The sequence below is a fragment of the Ceratotherium simum genome, chromosome 24, assembly GCF_057802395.1.
Source record: "Ceratotherium simum simum isolate JZ-2026a chromosome 24, ASM5780239v1, whole genome shotgun sequence".
NCBI classification, from domain to species: Eukaryota; Metazoa; Chordata; class Mammalia; order Perissodactyla; family Rhinocerotidae; genus Ceratotherium; species Ceratotherium simum.
The window spans coordinates 1746490-1760769 of record NC_141923.1 but is presented as its reverse complement, the minus strand read 5'-3'; the positions used below and the strand labels follow the sequence as shown (position 1 = coordinate 1760769).

Genomic DNA, 14280 nt, shown 5'->3' with positions numbered 1-14280 from the left:
CTAAAGCAATACCTCCACAGCACCAAACGCCGGCGAGGACGTGGATGGGCCCAGCTCACACCCTCTGCCGGCGGTCGCATGTACAACAGCCAGGCTGGGAAAAGACTGCAAGTTTCTCATAAAACCAAACGCACACCTACCCTCTGACCAGCTTTCCCACTCGGGCATTTACTCGCCAGCCTGATGGGTCACGTGTCTCGACACGGAGCGCTCCTCACACACCACATGGATGGATTGCAAACGCACGCGACCAGAAAAGAGTACACACTGCATGCTTCCCTTATAGCACGTTCCAAACAAGCAAAACTAATCCACTGGCATCACTGGAACAGTGGGTGCCTTTGGGGTGGGTGGCCTGACCATAAGGGGCACAGGGACGCTGCCACAGTGATGGCATTGCCTTGTACCCTCATGGGACACCTGCTGCACAGACGCACACATCTGTCTGAACTCACCGACTGGTACGAGTGAGACTCGGGCATTCCGTCCTATGCCAACTGTACCTCAAAAGGAGAAAAGAGCCATAAACGAATATTGAAATCTAGTCAGTTAATGATCTGCCTCTGACAGGCTTGGGGGGGAGCGGGCAGATGTCTGCAACTTACTTTGAAATGTGCCAAAAAAGAAGCTGGCTGAGGGGTGGATGGCAGGGAGGGGAGGGGGCGAGAAACAGGTGAGCAAGGATTCCCCGGGTGTGGCCAACCAACTCTGCGGGGTGTGGTGGTCCCTGCATAGTTCTTTCAATTTTGCCAGGTGCCTGAGATTTTTCATAATAAAATGATGAGGAAAGTGTGTATATTTTAAAAAGGAGATGGGAATTCAACTTTTAACTAAGTTAAAATGATTGCTCTCCTTGAAACGACAATTTCAGGGCCCTAGCTCCAATGTTCACCGGCTCTGCTAGGAAGCATTCCATGGCATTGTCTAGACAACTCAAGCTCCCCCTCTGAGCAGTGACAATCTGAATTACGTGCTTCCCTGACAAGGCGTCCACTCTCCCCTCCTGCCCCATCCTGGGCCAGAGCCTGCTAATACCCTTGGGATCTGGCCCACAGTGGGTCCCCCAACTAATGGGCATCTGGGGATCTTCTGGTGGCTTCAGAAAGTCTTCTGTACAGCCTGGCCAGTGGGCCTGTATCCTTCCCAGCAGCCTCTCCTTTTTGCTAACCAGCCTCTCCCAATCTTCTTGGCACAGGGACACCAGACCACTGAACTTGCTGGAATAATGTAAAAGTCAGTGGGGATGAGACCTGTCTGAAGCCCTGGGGGCGCTGAGCAAGGTGTCCGGGCATGAGCACATCTGTTCCATTGGCCCAGGCCTCTCTGCCCAAGGCCTGGTCCCTGCCATGTTCTAGTAGGTGGCACTTCTGCTCACCGAACACCGACTCTGAGTACCGGGCCCAGAAGAGGGGCATAAACAAAAAGACCAGTGGCAGATAAAACACCTTCAGAAGATTCTGGACATTCCTGCGAGTCCAAACAGACCAAAGCATGAGGGTACCCACAGACCTTCAATGGGTTTTGAGAAAGGGTGTGGATGGTTCCGGGCGTCCGCTGCACCATGGGGAGTGGGAACGTGTCCACTCGCACCTTCTTGCTTCTGGGAGAGCAATCATAGACAGGACCTGATTTCAAGTCTGGCATTCTTGGTAAGTGGAGAACTTTACACAGATTTAAATAAGGCAAAACTAAAGGTCAAAAAAGAACATGAATTTCTCTGCACAGCCTCACACGTAAGTGTTTCTTCAGGCGCTCACAGAGAGAAACTGCTCTTGCACGTCCAGTCCAACAGAGGGTCTGAAAGGTCGTATGTGTGCACGGAAGCCACTTTTAGCAGATGAATGAATGTGGAACCAGCGGGGCAGCCACAGCGTGAGCCAACACCACCATTCCCAAGGCCTAAAGGGACGAGAGGGTGAGTCCCGAGAACAACAGGACCGTCAGCACCAAGGAGCAGAAACCTTGAGCTCCCAGAGGGATGACCAGCCCGGCACCCGTCCATCGGCCAACGCCACAGCCCCTTCTGCCGGGTCCCTCTTGCTCTGACCAATCTTTCCCCAGGCAGCCAGCACCACTTTGCAGTTACAGGCCCCGCCCACAGCTCTGTTTAGAACAGGAGCTCACAGCCACACCCTCCCAAGGACAAAGGCCAAAGAACACTCCATGCCTGCTGCAGCACTAGTTGTGCCTGGCAAAGGGAGAAGTCCCTGTCCCTGTACGCACTGGGCTGCTCCCCGCACACACTGAGCCTGCTCCCCGCACACACTGGGGGCCTGCTCCCCACACACGCTGGGGCCTGCTCCCCGTACACACTGGGGCTGCTCCCTGCACACACTGGGGCTCTTCCCCACACACACTGGGGCTGCTCCCTGCACACACTGGGGCTGTTACCTGCACAGGTGGGGCCTGTTTCCTGCATACACTGGGGCTGCTCCCTGCACACAAGGGGCCTGCTCCCTGCACACACTGGGGCTGTGCTCTGCACACACTGAGCACCTCAGGCAGAGGCTCTAAGAGCACTTGCCCTGAGCCCCTGCACAGCACAGTTCCTGCAGAAGCACACATTTCAGTACGACATCTGAAGACATAAAGGAGAGGTGGACTCCTGGGCTCAAGCCTTCCTCCCTCCTCTGCGGCAGGTATGGGCGGAGGGCACAGTGAGGCCACGCTCTGATGGAGCCTGGATACAGCCTGGAGTGGGTCACTCACCCCCAAGCTCAGGCGGCCGCAGCACCACGACGCCCTCAGACCCCGAAAATACCTTTCAAAAGGAAAACAAAATAAAGATGTTTTCATTCAAACAAAAGCTGAGAGAATTTTTTTCCAGCAGACATACTAAAAAAATACAAACAGTAGTTCCTCAGACAGAAGGAGAATGATCCCAGGTGAAAGCAGAGAAATACAGGAATGGAAAGGGTCAAACTGGGTACGTGTGAGCGAAGGGAATGGGTCCAGCGGCAGCAGTAACAGTCACAGTAACGATGATACCTGGGACACGTCGCGTGCTGGCTGAAAGTGGACCCTGCCCACGAGGGCACAGGGTGACCTCCGCTAAGCACCATAGTGACCCTAAGTACAGGTATGACTGACAGGCTCGATGGGGCTTGTTCAAATACAACACTGATTTCTCTAAGAGATGGAGGAAAGAGAGAGGACAAAGAACAAACGGAACAAGTAGAAAAGAGTAAGGTGCTAGAATTAAACTCAAGTACATCAATAAGTACGTTAAGTTTAAATGGGGAAAATCCTCCAGTAAAAAATATTTTAAGAGTGGAGGGGCCGGCCCCGTGGCTTGGTGGTTAAGTGAGCGCGCTCCACTGCTGGCGACCCGGGTTCGGATCCCGGGCTCGCACCGACGCGCTGCTTCTCCGGCCATGCTGAGGCCGTGTCCCACATACAGCAACTAGAAGGATGTGCAGCTGTGACACACAACTATCTACTGGGGCTTTGGGGGGAAAAAATAAATAAATAAATAAAATCTTTACAAAAATATTTTAAGAGTGGATAAAAAGTTAGACAAAAAAACACAATTAGGGGCTGGCCCCGTGGCTTATCAGTTAAGCGTGTGTGCTCCGCTACTGGCCGCCCGGGGTCAGATCCCGGGCGCGCACCAACGCACCGCTTCTCCGGCCATGCCGAGGCCGCGTCCCACATACAGCAACTAGAAGGATGTGCAACTATGACATACAGCTATCTACTGGGGCTTTGGGGAAGGAAAAAAAAGGAGGAGGATTGGCAATAGATGTTAGCTCAAAGCCGGTCTTCCTCAGCAAAAAGAGGAGGATTGGCATGGATGTTAGCTCAGGGCTGATCTTCCTCACAAAAAATAAAAAACCACAATTATATGCTGCTTATAAGAGACACATTTTAAATATTTGAAGAAGGACTAAATTTTAAAAGATGGAAAAAGACAGACCATGCAAACATAAGCAAAAGAGAGCAGCAGAGTTACACTAATACCAACCACGGCAGAATTTCCAGGGAAAGCGTTTAACGTTTCATAATGGTAAAAGAGTCATTTCCCCAGGGACGATACCCAGTCCTGATTTTGTGTCCTCCCAATAACACGGCTTCAGAATATAACGGAAATCGAGCAAGCAGAAGGACAGGAGGCAAGCCCACATCGCAGTGGGGGATTTAACCTTCTTTCAGAACAAGCACAGGGCGATCTGAACACGACGAACCAACCTGACCTAAGTGACATTTAGAGAACACTCCGCCCAACAGCCACACGTGGCACAGTGACCAAAACAGACCCTCTGCTGGGCTGCAAATCTGATCTCCATGCACCGGGAGTCCAGGGACCACCTGGCGAATGTCCCCGAGTACAGAAGAGTTATACAAGAGACTGGTAACAGGATGACCAGAAACCCAACTCTGTCAAAATAAGCAATACTCGTATAAATGGCTCAGGATCTAAGAAGTGACAAATAAATGAAAAGCAATAGGATATATTGGAGCATATGAGGAAGCCATCTGGTTTAAAAGTAATTCAGCCTGATCTTCCTTTTCCAAAAGCGCCTAACGTGGCCTCTTAAGCATGCATTGTACGTCTGCTTTAAACATTTACTATGTCCCAAAGACAAGAATGATGCCCCTAAAGATAGGGATGTAACTCCCCCCCAATATTGGCATTTCTTTGAGGATAAACATCTCTTCCCAGAAACTAAGGATTAATTACCAACCTGCTGTGCTCACCTTGTGACCACTGACCCACTGAACACGGACCTGCTGTGCCAGCTAAGTATCTCATGACTGTTGTAGAAGAGACGTTCCTGTCATATGTGATGTGTGCTCTTTGTTCCAAGATGGTATATAACCACTCTGTACACTCCACTTCTTTGGTGTCCTGCCTTCCTTGAGGAAGAAAGGCCCTGGGCTATATAGTCCTTAGACCTCGCTCACAATAAAACTCACCCCAATTTAGATTTATAGATTGGTTATAGATTATTTGCATCAACAGAACAACAATGGAAATTAGAAAATATTTTGCACTGAATGATAATAAAAATATGACACACCAAAACTGTGATGTGCGGGCCGGCCCCGTTGCTTAGTGGTTAAGTGCACGCACTCCGCTACTGGTGGCCCGGGTTTGGATCCCGGGCCTCACCGACGCACTGCTTCTCCGGCCATGCTGAGGCCGCGTCCCAGGTACAGCAACTAGAAGGATGTGCAACTATGACATACAACTATCTACTGGGGCTTTGGGGAAAAAAATCAGGAGGTTTGGCAATAGATGTTAGCTCAGAGCCAGTCTTCCTCAGCAAAAAGAGGAGGATTAACATGGATGTTAGCTCAGGGCTGATCTTCCTCACAAAAACAATAACAACAACAAAAAAACTGTGATGTAACTAAAACCTGCCTAGAGAGAAACTGTGTCTCAAATGCTTATATGAGGAAAACCAGAAAGACTAAAATCAAGAACCTAAGCATCTCGAGAAGCTGGAAAAATAGTAAATTAAACTCAAAGAAAACAGAAGGAAAGAAATAATAAAAAGAAATTGATGAAATATAGAATAAATGTACAATACAGATAAAAGACAAAGCAAAAGTCTGGTCTTTATGAGGCCTGACGGAGTGCTGGCGAGGACACGGAGAAACCAGAACCTCACGCACTGCTGGTGGAATGGAAACGGCGCCACTGCTCCAGAAAACAGGCCACAGGGCCTCAAAAGTTACACCTATAGTTACCAAGGCCACACTGATGATTCCGTTTACATGAAATGCCCAGAACAGGGGCCGGCCGGTGGCGCAAGTGGTTAAGTGCGCGCACTCCGCTGCGGCAGCCCGGGGTTCGCCGGTTCGGATCCCGGGTGCGCACCAATGCACCGCTTGTCAAGCCATGCTGTGGCGTCGTCCCATACAAAGTGGAGGAAGATGGGCATGGATGTTAGCCCTGGGCCAGTCTTCCTCAGCAAAAAAAAAAAAAAGAGGATTGGCAAATGTTAGCTCAGGGCCGATCTTCCTCAAAAAAAAATAAAAAAGAAATGTCCAGAACAAACAGAGAGACAGAAGACAGCCTGCTGGTGCTGAGAGCTGGGGGCCTGGGAGGTGCAGGCTTGAGGGCCGGGGTTTTCTCTGAGGTGATGAAAATGTTCTAGCACTGACTGTGGTGAGGCTGCACAATTCCGTGACTATAACTAAAAACCACTGAATTGCACACTTTAATGGTTGAACTGTATGGTATGTGAACTATATCTCAATAAAGCTGTTACCAAGAAAAAACGACCTCAAAACTGGTAACGCCCCCGCAGGATGATCAAAGAAACAAAAAGGTAAAATTACCAACATAAGACATGAAAGAGGGGACATCAGGACAACTGTTACGGCATTAAAAGGATAATAATTTTAAGAATAACTTTATGCCAATACGTTGGGTGTCTGAAATGATCCAAATGAATGCCTTGCAAAATACAACTTACCAAAACTGGAAAAAGAAGCAGAAAGTCTGGATAGTTCTACATCTGTTATAGAAATAGAATCCCTAATTATGACCTTTCCGCAAAGAAAGCTAAAGGCCCAGATGGTTTCACAGTGATTTTTCCCAAACATTTAAAGAAAAAATGGTCCCAATCACCCCAGACTGCCCAGACATGTAGCATGAGGGGACATCCCCCAGCTGTCAGGAGGTGAGTCTGACTGCGACAAATGGACTTGACAAGGACATTACAAGAAGAAGAAAAACAGACCAACCACAAAACTTCCTACACAAATATTAGCAAAGAAAAGCCAGCAATACCTAAAAAGGATAACCTGTCATGACCAAGTCTGGGTAAGCAAGGTTGGTTTAACCTTTAAAAAGTAGTCAGTGCATTTCACATCAGTAAACAATAAAAACCCACATGATGATCACACCAACACAGACACAAGATTCACTGCCCTTCCTGATAAAAGCTTGTGGCAACTGGGAAAAAGGAAACATCCTCACCCTGATGAAGGGCATCTACAAAACCCTACCACAGACATCTAAGGCGAAGCGGTGAAAACTTCCCTCCAGAGACGAGCAAAGAGCCAAGGGCGCCACCCTCACCACTGTCACCACCACGCGGGCTGCCACAGGCCAGAAAGACAGATGGCAGGTGTACGGATCAGAAGGAAGAACTTACACTAGCAGCAGACACAACTTTGTGCATTAAAAACAAAACAAGAGGGCCGGCCCCGTGGCTTAGCGGTTAAGTGCGCACGCTCCGCTACCGGCGGCCCGGGTTCGGATCCCGGGCGCGCACCGACGCACTGCTTCTCCGGCCATGCTGAGGCCGTGTCCCACATACGGCAACTAAAAGGATGTGCAACTATGACATACAACTATCTACTGGGGCTTTGGGGAAGAAAAAGGGAGGAGGATTGGCAATAGATGTTAGCTCAGAGCTGGTCTTCCTCAGCAAACAGAGGAGGATTAGCTCGGATGTTAGCTCAGGGCTGATCTTCCTCACAAATAAATAAATAAATAAATAAAAATTAAAAAAAAAACAAAAAAAAGAGATTCCAAAGTTCATGTAGTGAGATTAAGAATGGAATTTTGTATTATTGGATATATCATCAACATACAAAACTGAACTGTAGTTCTATACATTGGTGATGAAAGAGACCATTTACACTAGCTCCAAACAAATACCTGGGAACAGATCTAAGGAAGGATGGGTACGACCTCCTCGTCAAAGATAACGAAATATCCCTGAGAGAAAGTAAACACCTGAAGAAATTAGGGATATTCATTGACTGGAAGAGCCAATACTGTTAAATGAACGTTGATGTTCCCCACACTGATCCATAAACCCCAATCCAAATCCCAGAAAGCTTTTTACAGAAATGGACAATCTGATTCAAAAATTTATACAGAAAAACAGAGGCCCAAGAACAGCCCGGACATCCCTGAGGCAGAACAGCTGGAGTTTGAGGTCTCGTGCTACAGATCTCGAGACATACTACAAACCACTGTTCTTAAAATAGTCGGCCCTCCACATCTGCGGTTCCGCATCCCTGGATTCAACCAACCGCAGATGGAAAGGCCTGTGATGGTTCCATCTGTACTGAACATGTACAGACTTTTTTCTTGTCATCATTCCCTAAACAATACAGTATAACAACGCTTTACACAGCGTTTACATTCTATTAGTTATTATAAGTAATCTAGAGATGATTTAAAGTATACCGGAGGATGTGCGTAAGTTATATGCAAATACTACACCGTTTTATGTAAGGGGCTTGAGCATCCGAGGATTTTGGTATCCCCAGAGGTGAGGTGGGGGGTCCTGGAACCAATCTATTGCGGAGACCAAGGGACAACTGCAGTCTGGTCTTGGCACAAGGACAGGCAAACAGACCAAGAGAAGGGGTCAGAGACGCCAGCACCAGATCCACATGTACGGGGTTCGCAACAGCGGTGCCAGAAGCGCACTGGGAGGGAGGGTCTTCAGCAGACGGCTCCTGGTCACCGGGACACCCAGTGGGAAGAAGCAAACTCTGGCCCTTTCCTCACAACAGACACACAAACCAACTCTTCCAAAATCCTAAACTCCAATGGGAAATGTAAAACCAAAAGCTTCTAGAAGGGAACATAGGAGAGTATTTCCATGACTTAGGGCAGAGAAAGATTTCCTCAGTGGGGTGCAAAAGCATTAACCATAAAGGAGAAGACAGATAAATTGGACTTCATTAAAATTAAGAACTACGTTCATCAAAAGATGCCCTCGAGGGACAGAAGGCAGCCAGGAGGGGGAGGCGATCTCCCGTGCGGACACCACCCTGCTCACACTGCTGACGGCCTGGATGCTACGGCAGAGCAGCGTGGGACTGCTGGACCCCAGGGTGTGCACACGCCAAGCGTCACTGGACCCTGGCAGGCAGGAGTTCCAGAGCTCCAGGGGCCCAGGCTGGCCAACACCGGCTACAGGCAGTCATCGCCACTCCAGCCTGTTGTGGGTTTGAACTTGCAACTTCATTCTGCCCAGTGATGCTGGGTACCTGACAGACGCTAACCAGCCATCCTGAGGCCTTCTCTTGACCACGTACTCTCTGTGTGGTGCCATGACGATGGACACACGTCATTACACATGTGCCAAACCCACAGAACGTACAACCCCAAGAGTGAACCCCAGTGTAAACCACAGGGTCTGGGTGATGACGATGGTCACCATAGGCTCCTCAGTTGTAACAACGCCCTACTCTGGTGGGGGATGTTGACAAGGGGGAGGCTGTGTGTGGGGGGGTGCGGATATGGGAAACTGCTGTACCTTCCTCTCAATTGTGCTGTGAACCTGAAACTGCTCTGAAAAATAAAGTCTATTCAAAAACATTTTTAACTCCTTGGTTGTCCCTGGGGAGGTGAGCAGAGGGGAGCAGAGAGAAGCGGGTAAATGTGGCCTGGGGAGCCTGGTGGCAGGAGGAGGGAGGGTCCCCGACTGCGCTGTGAGAAACAAGGTCCTCAGCTGAACCTGAGGAGAGGGACACGCTGAAGGGGTGGCTGGAGGGGCAGAAGCTCAGACTCTGGAAGCCCACCCCAGACCTGTGAACCAGAACCTGCTGTTAACAAGCCCTCGCAGGTGTGAATGCACAGTCAGAAGCCTGGGAGAGGAGAAGGGTCTGAAGGCAGCGGCAGGCAGGCCGCAGCCAGTCAGCCATGGGAGCACTCTGCAGACCTGTGTCCCTGCCCAGGGCTCCTGCAGGGATGACAGGTAACACCAGCTTCCTGGCTTCGACTCACCTGCTCACACACAGGCCTGCTGGCAGCTCAGCAAAAACCCAATAAATAACAAAGACTTAAAACCAGCTGTGGGCAAAAACGCACCTCCCACTGCTGCCTGTGTCACAAAAGGCTGCACTAACGAATCTGGACATATGGCTCTTAGGGAAACACACTGGCCCGGGTCACCTGCCTGGCAATGACGCCTGCCGTGGCCCAGGGACAGAAGGTCTGGAGAGCAAGTCTCTTCCCAGCCTGCCCCTCACACGCGTGAGACCCCTCTGTGAGTCGGGGAGTAGGGGTGCTGCGTGTAAGGCCTGGCATACCCAGGGGGGCGGTGGAGACACTGGGGGCGCTGCAGGCAGTCCAAGACAAGGAGAAGAGAGCAGGGCCTTCGCGTGCACTCCAGGGGCTTGGAGTTTATGTAGAAGGAAAGGAGGCAGCACCAGGACAGGGACCGCAGAGCCAAGCCAGGGTGGCAGGGAGGGCAAAGGGGAAGGAACGAGAGAGGGGAGGTGAGAGCCCAGGCATGTCCCAGATGAGTCTGGGGACCCTGGCTGGGTGAGGGGGGGTTGGTGGTGCTAGCAACCAGAGGAGGACAGAAAGGACCGTGTCACACCTGCACCCCCACCTGCCTTCCCAAAAGCAGCCATCCTGAAGCTGGCCTGGGGCGAGGCTGCTGAGGGGACCACTCACAGGCCCAGGGGCCGGCCGCTGGCCTCCCCACAACCTGCCATCTCATATTTAATAGCTTTATGAGGTCAAAGTTACTGCCACAAATTCACTTGCTCAAGGTGTGCAGTCCAATGGTTCTTAGTCTATTTACAGAGTGGTGCAACCATCACTATATCTAATTTTAGAACATTTTTATCATCAAAAACAAACCCCAGCCCTTCAGCTATCACCTCCCCCAGCCCCTGGCAACCACTGATGTGCTTTCTGTCTCTGTGGATTCCCCTGTTCTGGGCATTTTGTACAAAAGGAATCACACAACGCGTGGCCTTCTGTGCCCGGCTTCCTTCATGAGCGTCACGTTTCCGAGGTTCACCCACTACCTGGTCCCTTTCTGTGGCTGAGTGACAGCCCACTGTGTGGATGCGCCCACTGTGCCCCCACTCATCAGCAGGGGATGTCTGGTTGCTTCCACCTTTGGCGAGAGTGCCTGGTGCTGCTGGGAATACGAATGTCACGCACAAGTGTGTGTGCAGACATCCATGCCTTTCTCGGCAGACAGGAGGAGTGGGCCTCCCGGGCCCAGGGTACCCGATTTGTCTGCAGGGGCTGTGCCGCTCTCCTTCCCACCTGCAGAGCACAAGGCACGGACTTGTCTGTCTAACTTGTCTGCACCACCTCATGACGAGGTTCCCGCCCCTTCTCCCCACAGGAGCATCTGCTCTGACCCACTGGGAGTGCAGGGGGGCTCCGGCAGGGGCAGAAGCAGCTCACCCCCTCATGCTTCAGCCACATTCCTGAGCCTGGCCTGCATACCTGCATCCTGTAACGGCCCCAACAGCTCCAGCGGCTCCTGTAAACTCTCAGGGGGCAGGGCCAGACCCTGACCCCGAGCTCTGTGTGCCCACCCTGCAGGGCCCTCCTCCGGCGTGACACAGTCCTCCTTAGAGCAAGGCAAGGCAGGCCTCTCACTGTTCCAGGACACCCATGGGCGCTCAGAGGATAAAGAAAGGCCAGGTGGCAACTGACACAACCCTGGGCGGTGGCAACTCTGGCAGAAGGAGGGCTGAGATGTGAGCCACAAGGTGGGCTCTATCGTTAACCTGCGTGGTAGACGTCAGCACTTAAAGCATACGTGTGCTTTAGACACACTTATGCTAAAATGATAAACTTCAAGATTTTAAAAAGACATTTTAATGAAAGACTCGGATACTGAAGGTCGACACACACCCACCCATGCACACTGTCTCCAGGACCCTCCTGGCGCTCCCCACTTAAACAGGAGCAGACAGCCAAGGCCACCTGCCAGCGAGGAAAGCCTGCAACAGACCAACAGACCACGGGAAAAGAGAGCTCAGAGACGATGGCTGCTTCCAACAAGAGATGAGAAGACACCACATCCACACACAATGGGATTTCACAAAAAGGAAGCATTCAGAGAACACAAAGAGCTCTTCGAATTAAAAACATGACAACAGAAACAAAGACCTCATTGAAAGATTATGTTTAGGCCTTCCCCCAAGGCAAGAGATAAATCATGCAGAAGAGGAAGGAAAAGACAGGAGGCAGGTCAGTGGGGCAGCAGAGTGGACACGACACACAGAGGGAGAAACCAGAGCGGCTTCGGAAGCTGTGGACGGAAGGCTTGTGGGTCCTCAGCACGGGGAGACCGAGTGAGAACAGAGGGAGGCACTACAGGCCCCTGAGAACAGCCCTCCGTCACAGACGCAGGACTGGGAATCAGGGCACAGAAATGCTGGACTGGAACTTGGGAGGCACCGCCCTCCAAATTCTGGGGAACCAGTCTGCAACCTGGAATTCCACCAGGCTTTCCCCAAGAGTGAGGGTGGCAGGAAGACCATGTTCAGATGTTCTCGGGTGCAGACGGCCAAAGTGGAGGGCCAGAAAGCCCCGGAAGGATTTCTTCAGGAAGGTGCAATGGACAGAATTCTGGATGCACGTGAACATCTGCAGGGCAGTGGGGAGCGCAGGCCATGCTCATCATGCATGCACAGCCATCTAAGCACAAGAAGAGGGCAGACCACAGTCCTCTCAGAGAAGGGGAGGCTGGCGGATGGGGGGGAAGTCAGCAGGCCTCTGCACAGCCACCCACCCGCACTGCAGGACACCGGCCTGCCTACAACCGGACAACCACGGGAAGATGCTGAAGAGCGGCCGGCACAGTGCCCACTCCGTCCTCCCCAAGGGCCGAGGAGGGGCGGGTGCCCAGCTCCACAGCTCCTACATCGGTGGAAGGCTACCTCAAGTCCAGAAAGCCCTGCACTCACCCTGACCGTTAATCCAACAAGGTGCTGCAACTAAACACAAACACCAAGTTATTGTAGTGACCGAGCCCAAGATAGGAGGGAGGCCGACCAAGAGCCAAGACAGGGGTACTCCAAGAGGCCCCGGAACCAAAGGATACGTGGTGTGCCTTCCGTCCGGCACACCAGGTAGAGGCAGGCCGCGATCACATGGGCCATTTTCCGGCCGCGGGTCAGGTGCTTGCTCACGGCCATCTTGAAGAAATTGAAGGCTGTGTCCAGGCAGTGTTGGTTCAGCTGCAGCTGGTTCCCCAGGTGATGGATCTGACGCCTCCCTAGGACACAACACGAAACGTTACCGCGGATTCCCAACTGTCCATTAACTGACAACTTTGTTAAAAATAAATAAAAGTGTCACATGACTGCCTCAGCAATTTAAGACTAAGAATAGAGGTTTGCCCTTTGCCTTTCATGTTTTTAAGTTCACTTTTTGCATGTGTTCCAGTAAAATTTTATGTATGGACACTGGGTGAGAATGTCCTATGATTTTCAGGCGCATGCAACTCTCTTCTCGTTGAACGGCATTAGTTCCAGCCCCGGGTGGGCATGGGTAGTGTGGTGCGTGTGTCTCTCTCAAGGACCCCCGAGCCCAAGGTATCCAGAAAAGGCTGTCTGGGCTGGCCAGCCTGCTGCTACTCTCCACTACTAAGCAATGTCTCCACAGACACAGCCTCCTGCCAGGGGACACATGCCCCACAGCTGTGTGCCCCAGTCTCCGCCTCCTGCTCCAACAGCCAGAGAGCTGGGTTATGCCTGCCCAGCCTTCCTTGCAGCACCCTGTCTGCCCCAGCCAGCAGGCCCCCACACCAGCCTCTCCTCCAAGAGCCGCTGCCTGGACAGGTTCCAGGCTCAGAGAGGAAGGCATTGTTCCAGCCTACTATGCACCATCCTGGCAAGGGCACGTGCCACCCCAGCTCTTTCACGGAGGGAGGGGGCGCCAGGCCCTCAGGTGGCCAGGATGTCAGCTGGCCCCAGGACATATCTCACACACACATCTTCCTGGAGCAAGCCCATCCCATAAGCTATGGGCCAAAAGACAGCAGCAAGAGAGAAAGCAGACATGCTGCCCCCCCCTCAGGAGTACAGTGGGCCACGTGGTACACAGCGCAGAACAAAGCTGCCCAGGGGCCACAGCAAGAACACTGGTGAGAGCTGGAGAGGCAAGAGCTGTTTACAGCACCACTCTGGGCCCACCTCATATCCCCACTTCCGTCTGCTGTGTCGGCACGGCGGGTGGATGGATCCCACCACAGACTCCCAGTTCCAGCCAGCATCCTCTCTCTTCCAGCAAAGGCACCCTAGACCAGGCCAGGGAAAGAAGCCAAGGACCCCTGCTTCGTTCACAAAAAGCTAAGAGCCGATTCCCTGCTTTCTTTGACAAGGACGTGGGCTGGGGTAGGCGAGGGCTGTATGGTCTCCTCCAGTCTCATCTGGCTCACGGTCTGGCCTGCCCACCCCACACACGCTGCTAACAATGACCATCAGCCAAAGATGGGCACCCAGGGAGCCAGTGCCCCGAGGAACCGGCAGTCGGTGTGTGGTCTGACAGCTGGGGACAAGCCTGACTCTACCTCAGGGACCTGGTGGTCAGCACACCCA

General features: G+C 51.9%; 1 protein-coding gene across 10 annotated transcripts in view; it reads right to left on the bottom strand.

Moving 5' to 3' along the window:
* BRF1 (BRF1 general transcription factor IIIB subunit) overlaps positions 1 to 14280 on the bottom strand; it is a 70345-nt gene that overhangs the window by 29964 nt on the left and 26101 nt on the right. For 6 of the 10 annotated variants that reach the window (XM_087447806.1, XM_087447801.1, XM_087447802.1 and 3 more), the window contains one exon: positions 12783 to 12956. The exons of 1 other annotated variant lie outside the window; for it this stretch is intronic. In XM_087447806.1, coding sequence (XP_087303932.1) covers positions 12783 to 12876 — 94 coding nt within the window. In that variant the 5' untranslated portion in view covers positions 12877 to 12956. Of the gene's footprint in view, positions 1 to 2709; positions 12625 to 12782; positions 12957 to 14280 lie in introns of those variants that run through there. 3 more of the 10 variants (XM_087447810.1, XM_087447807.1, XM_087447809.1) reach the window with 3 other exon arrangements.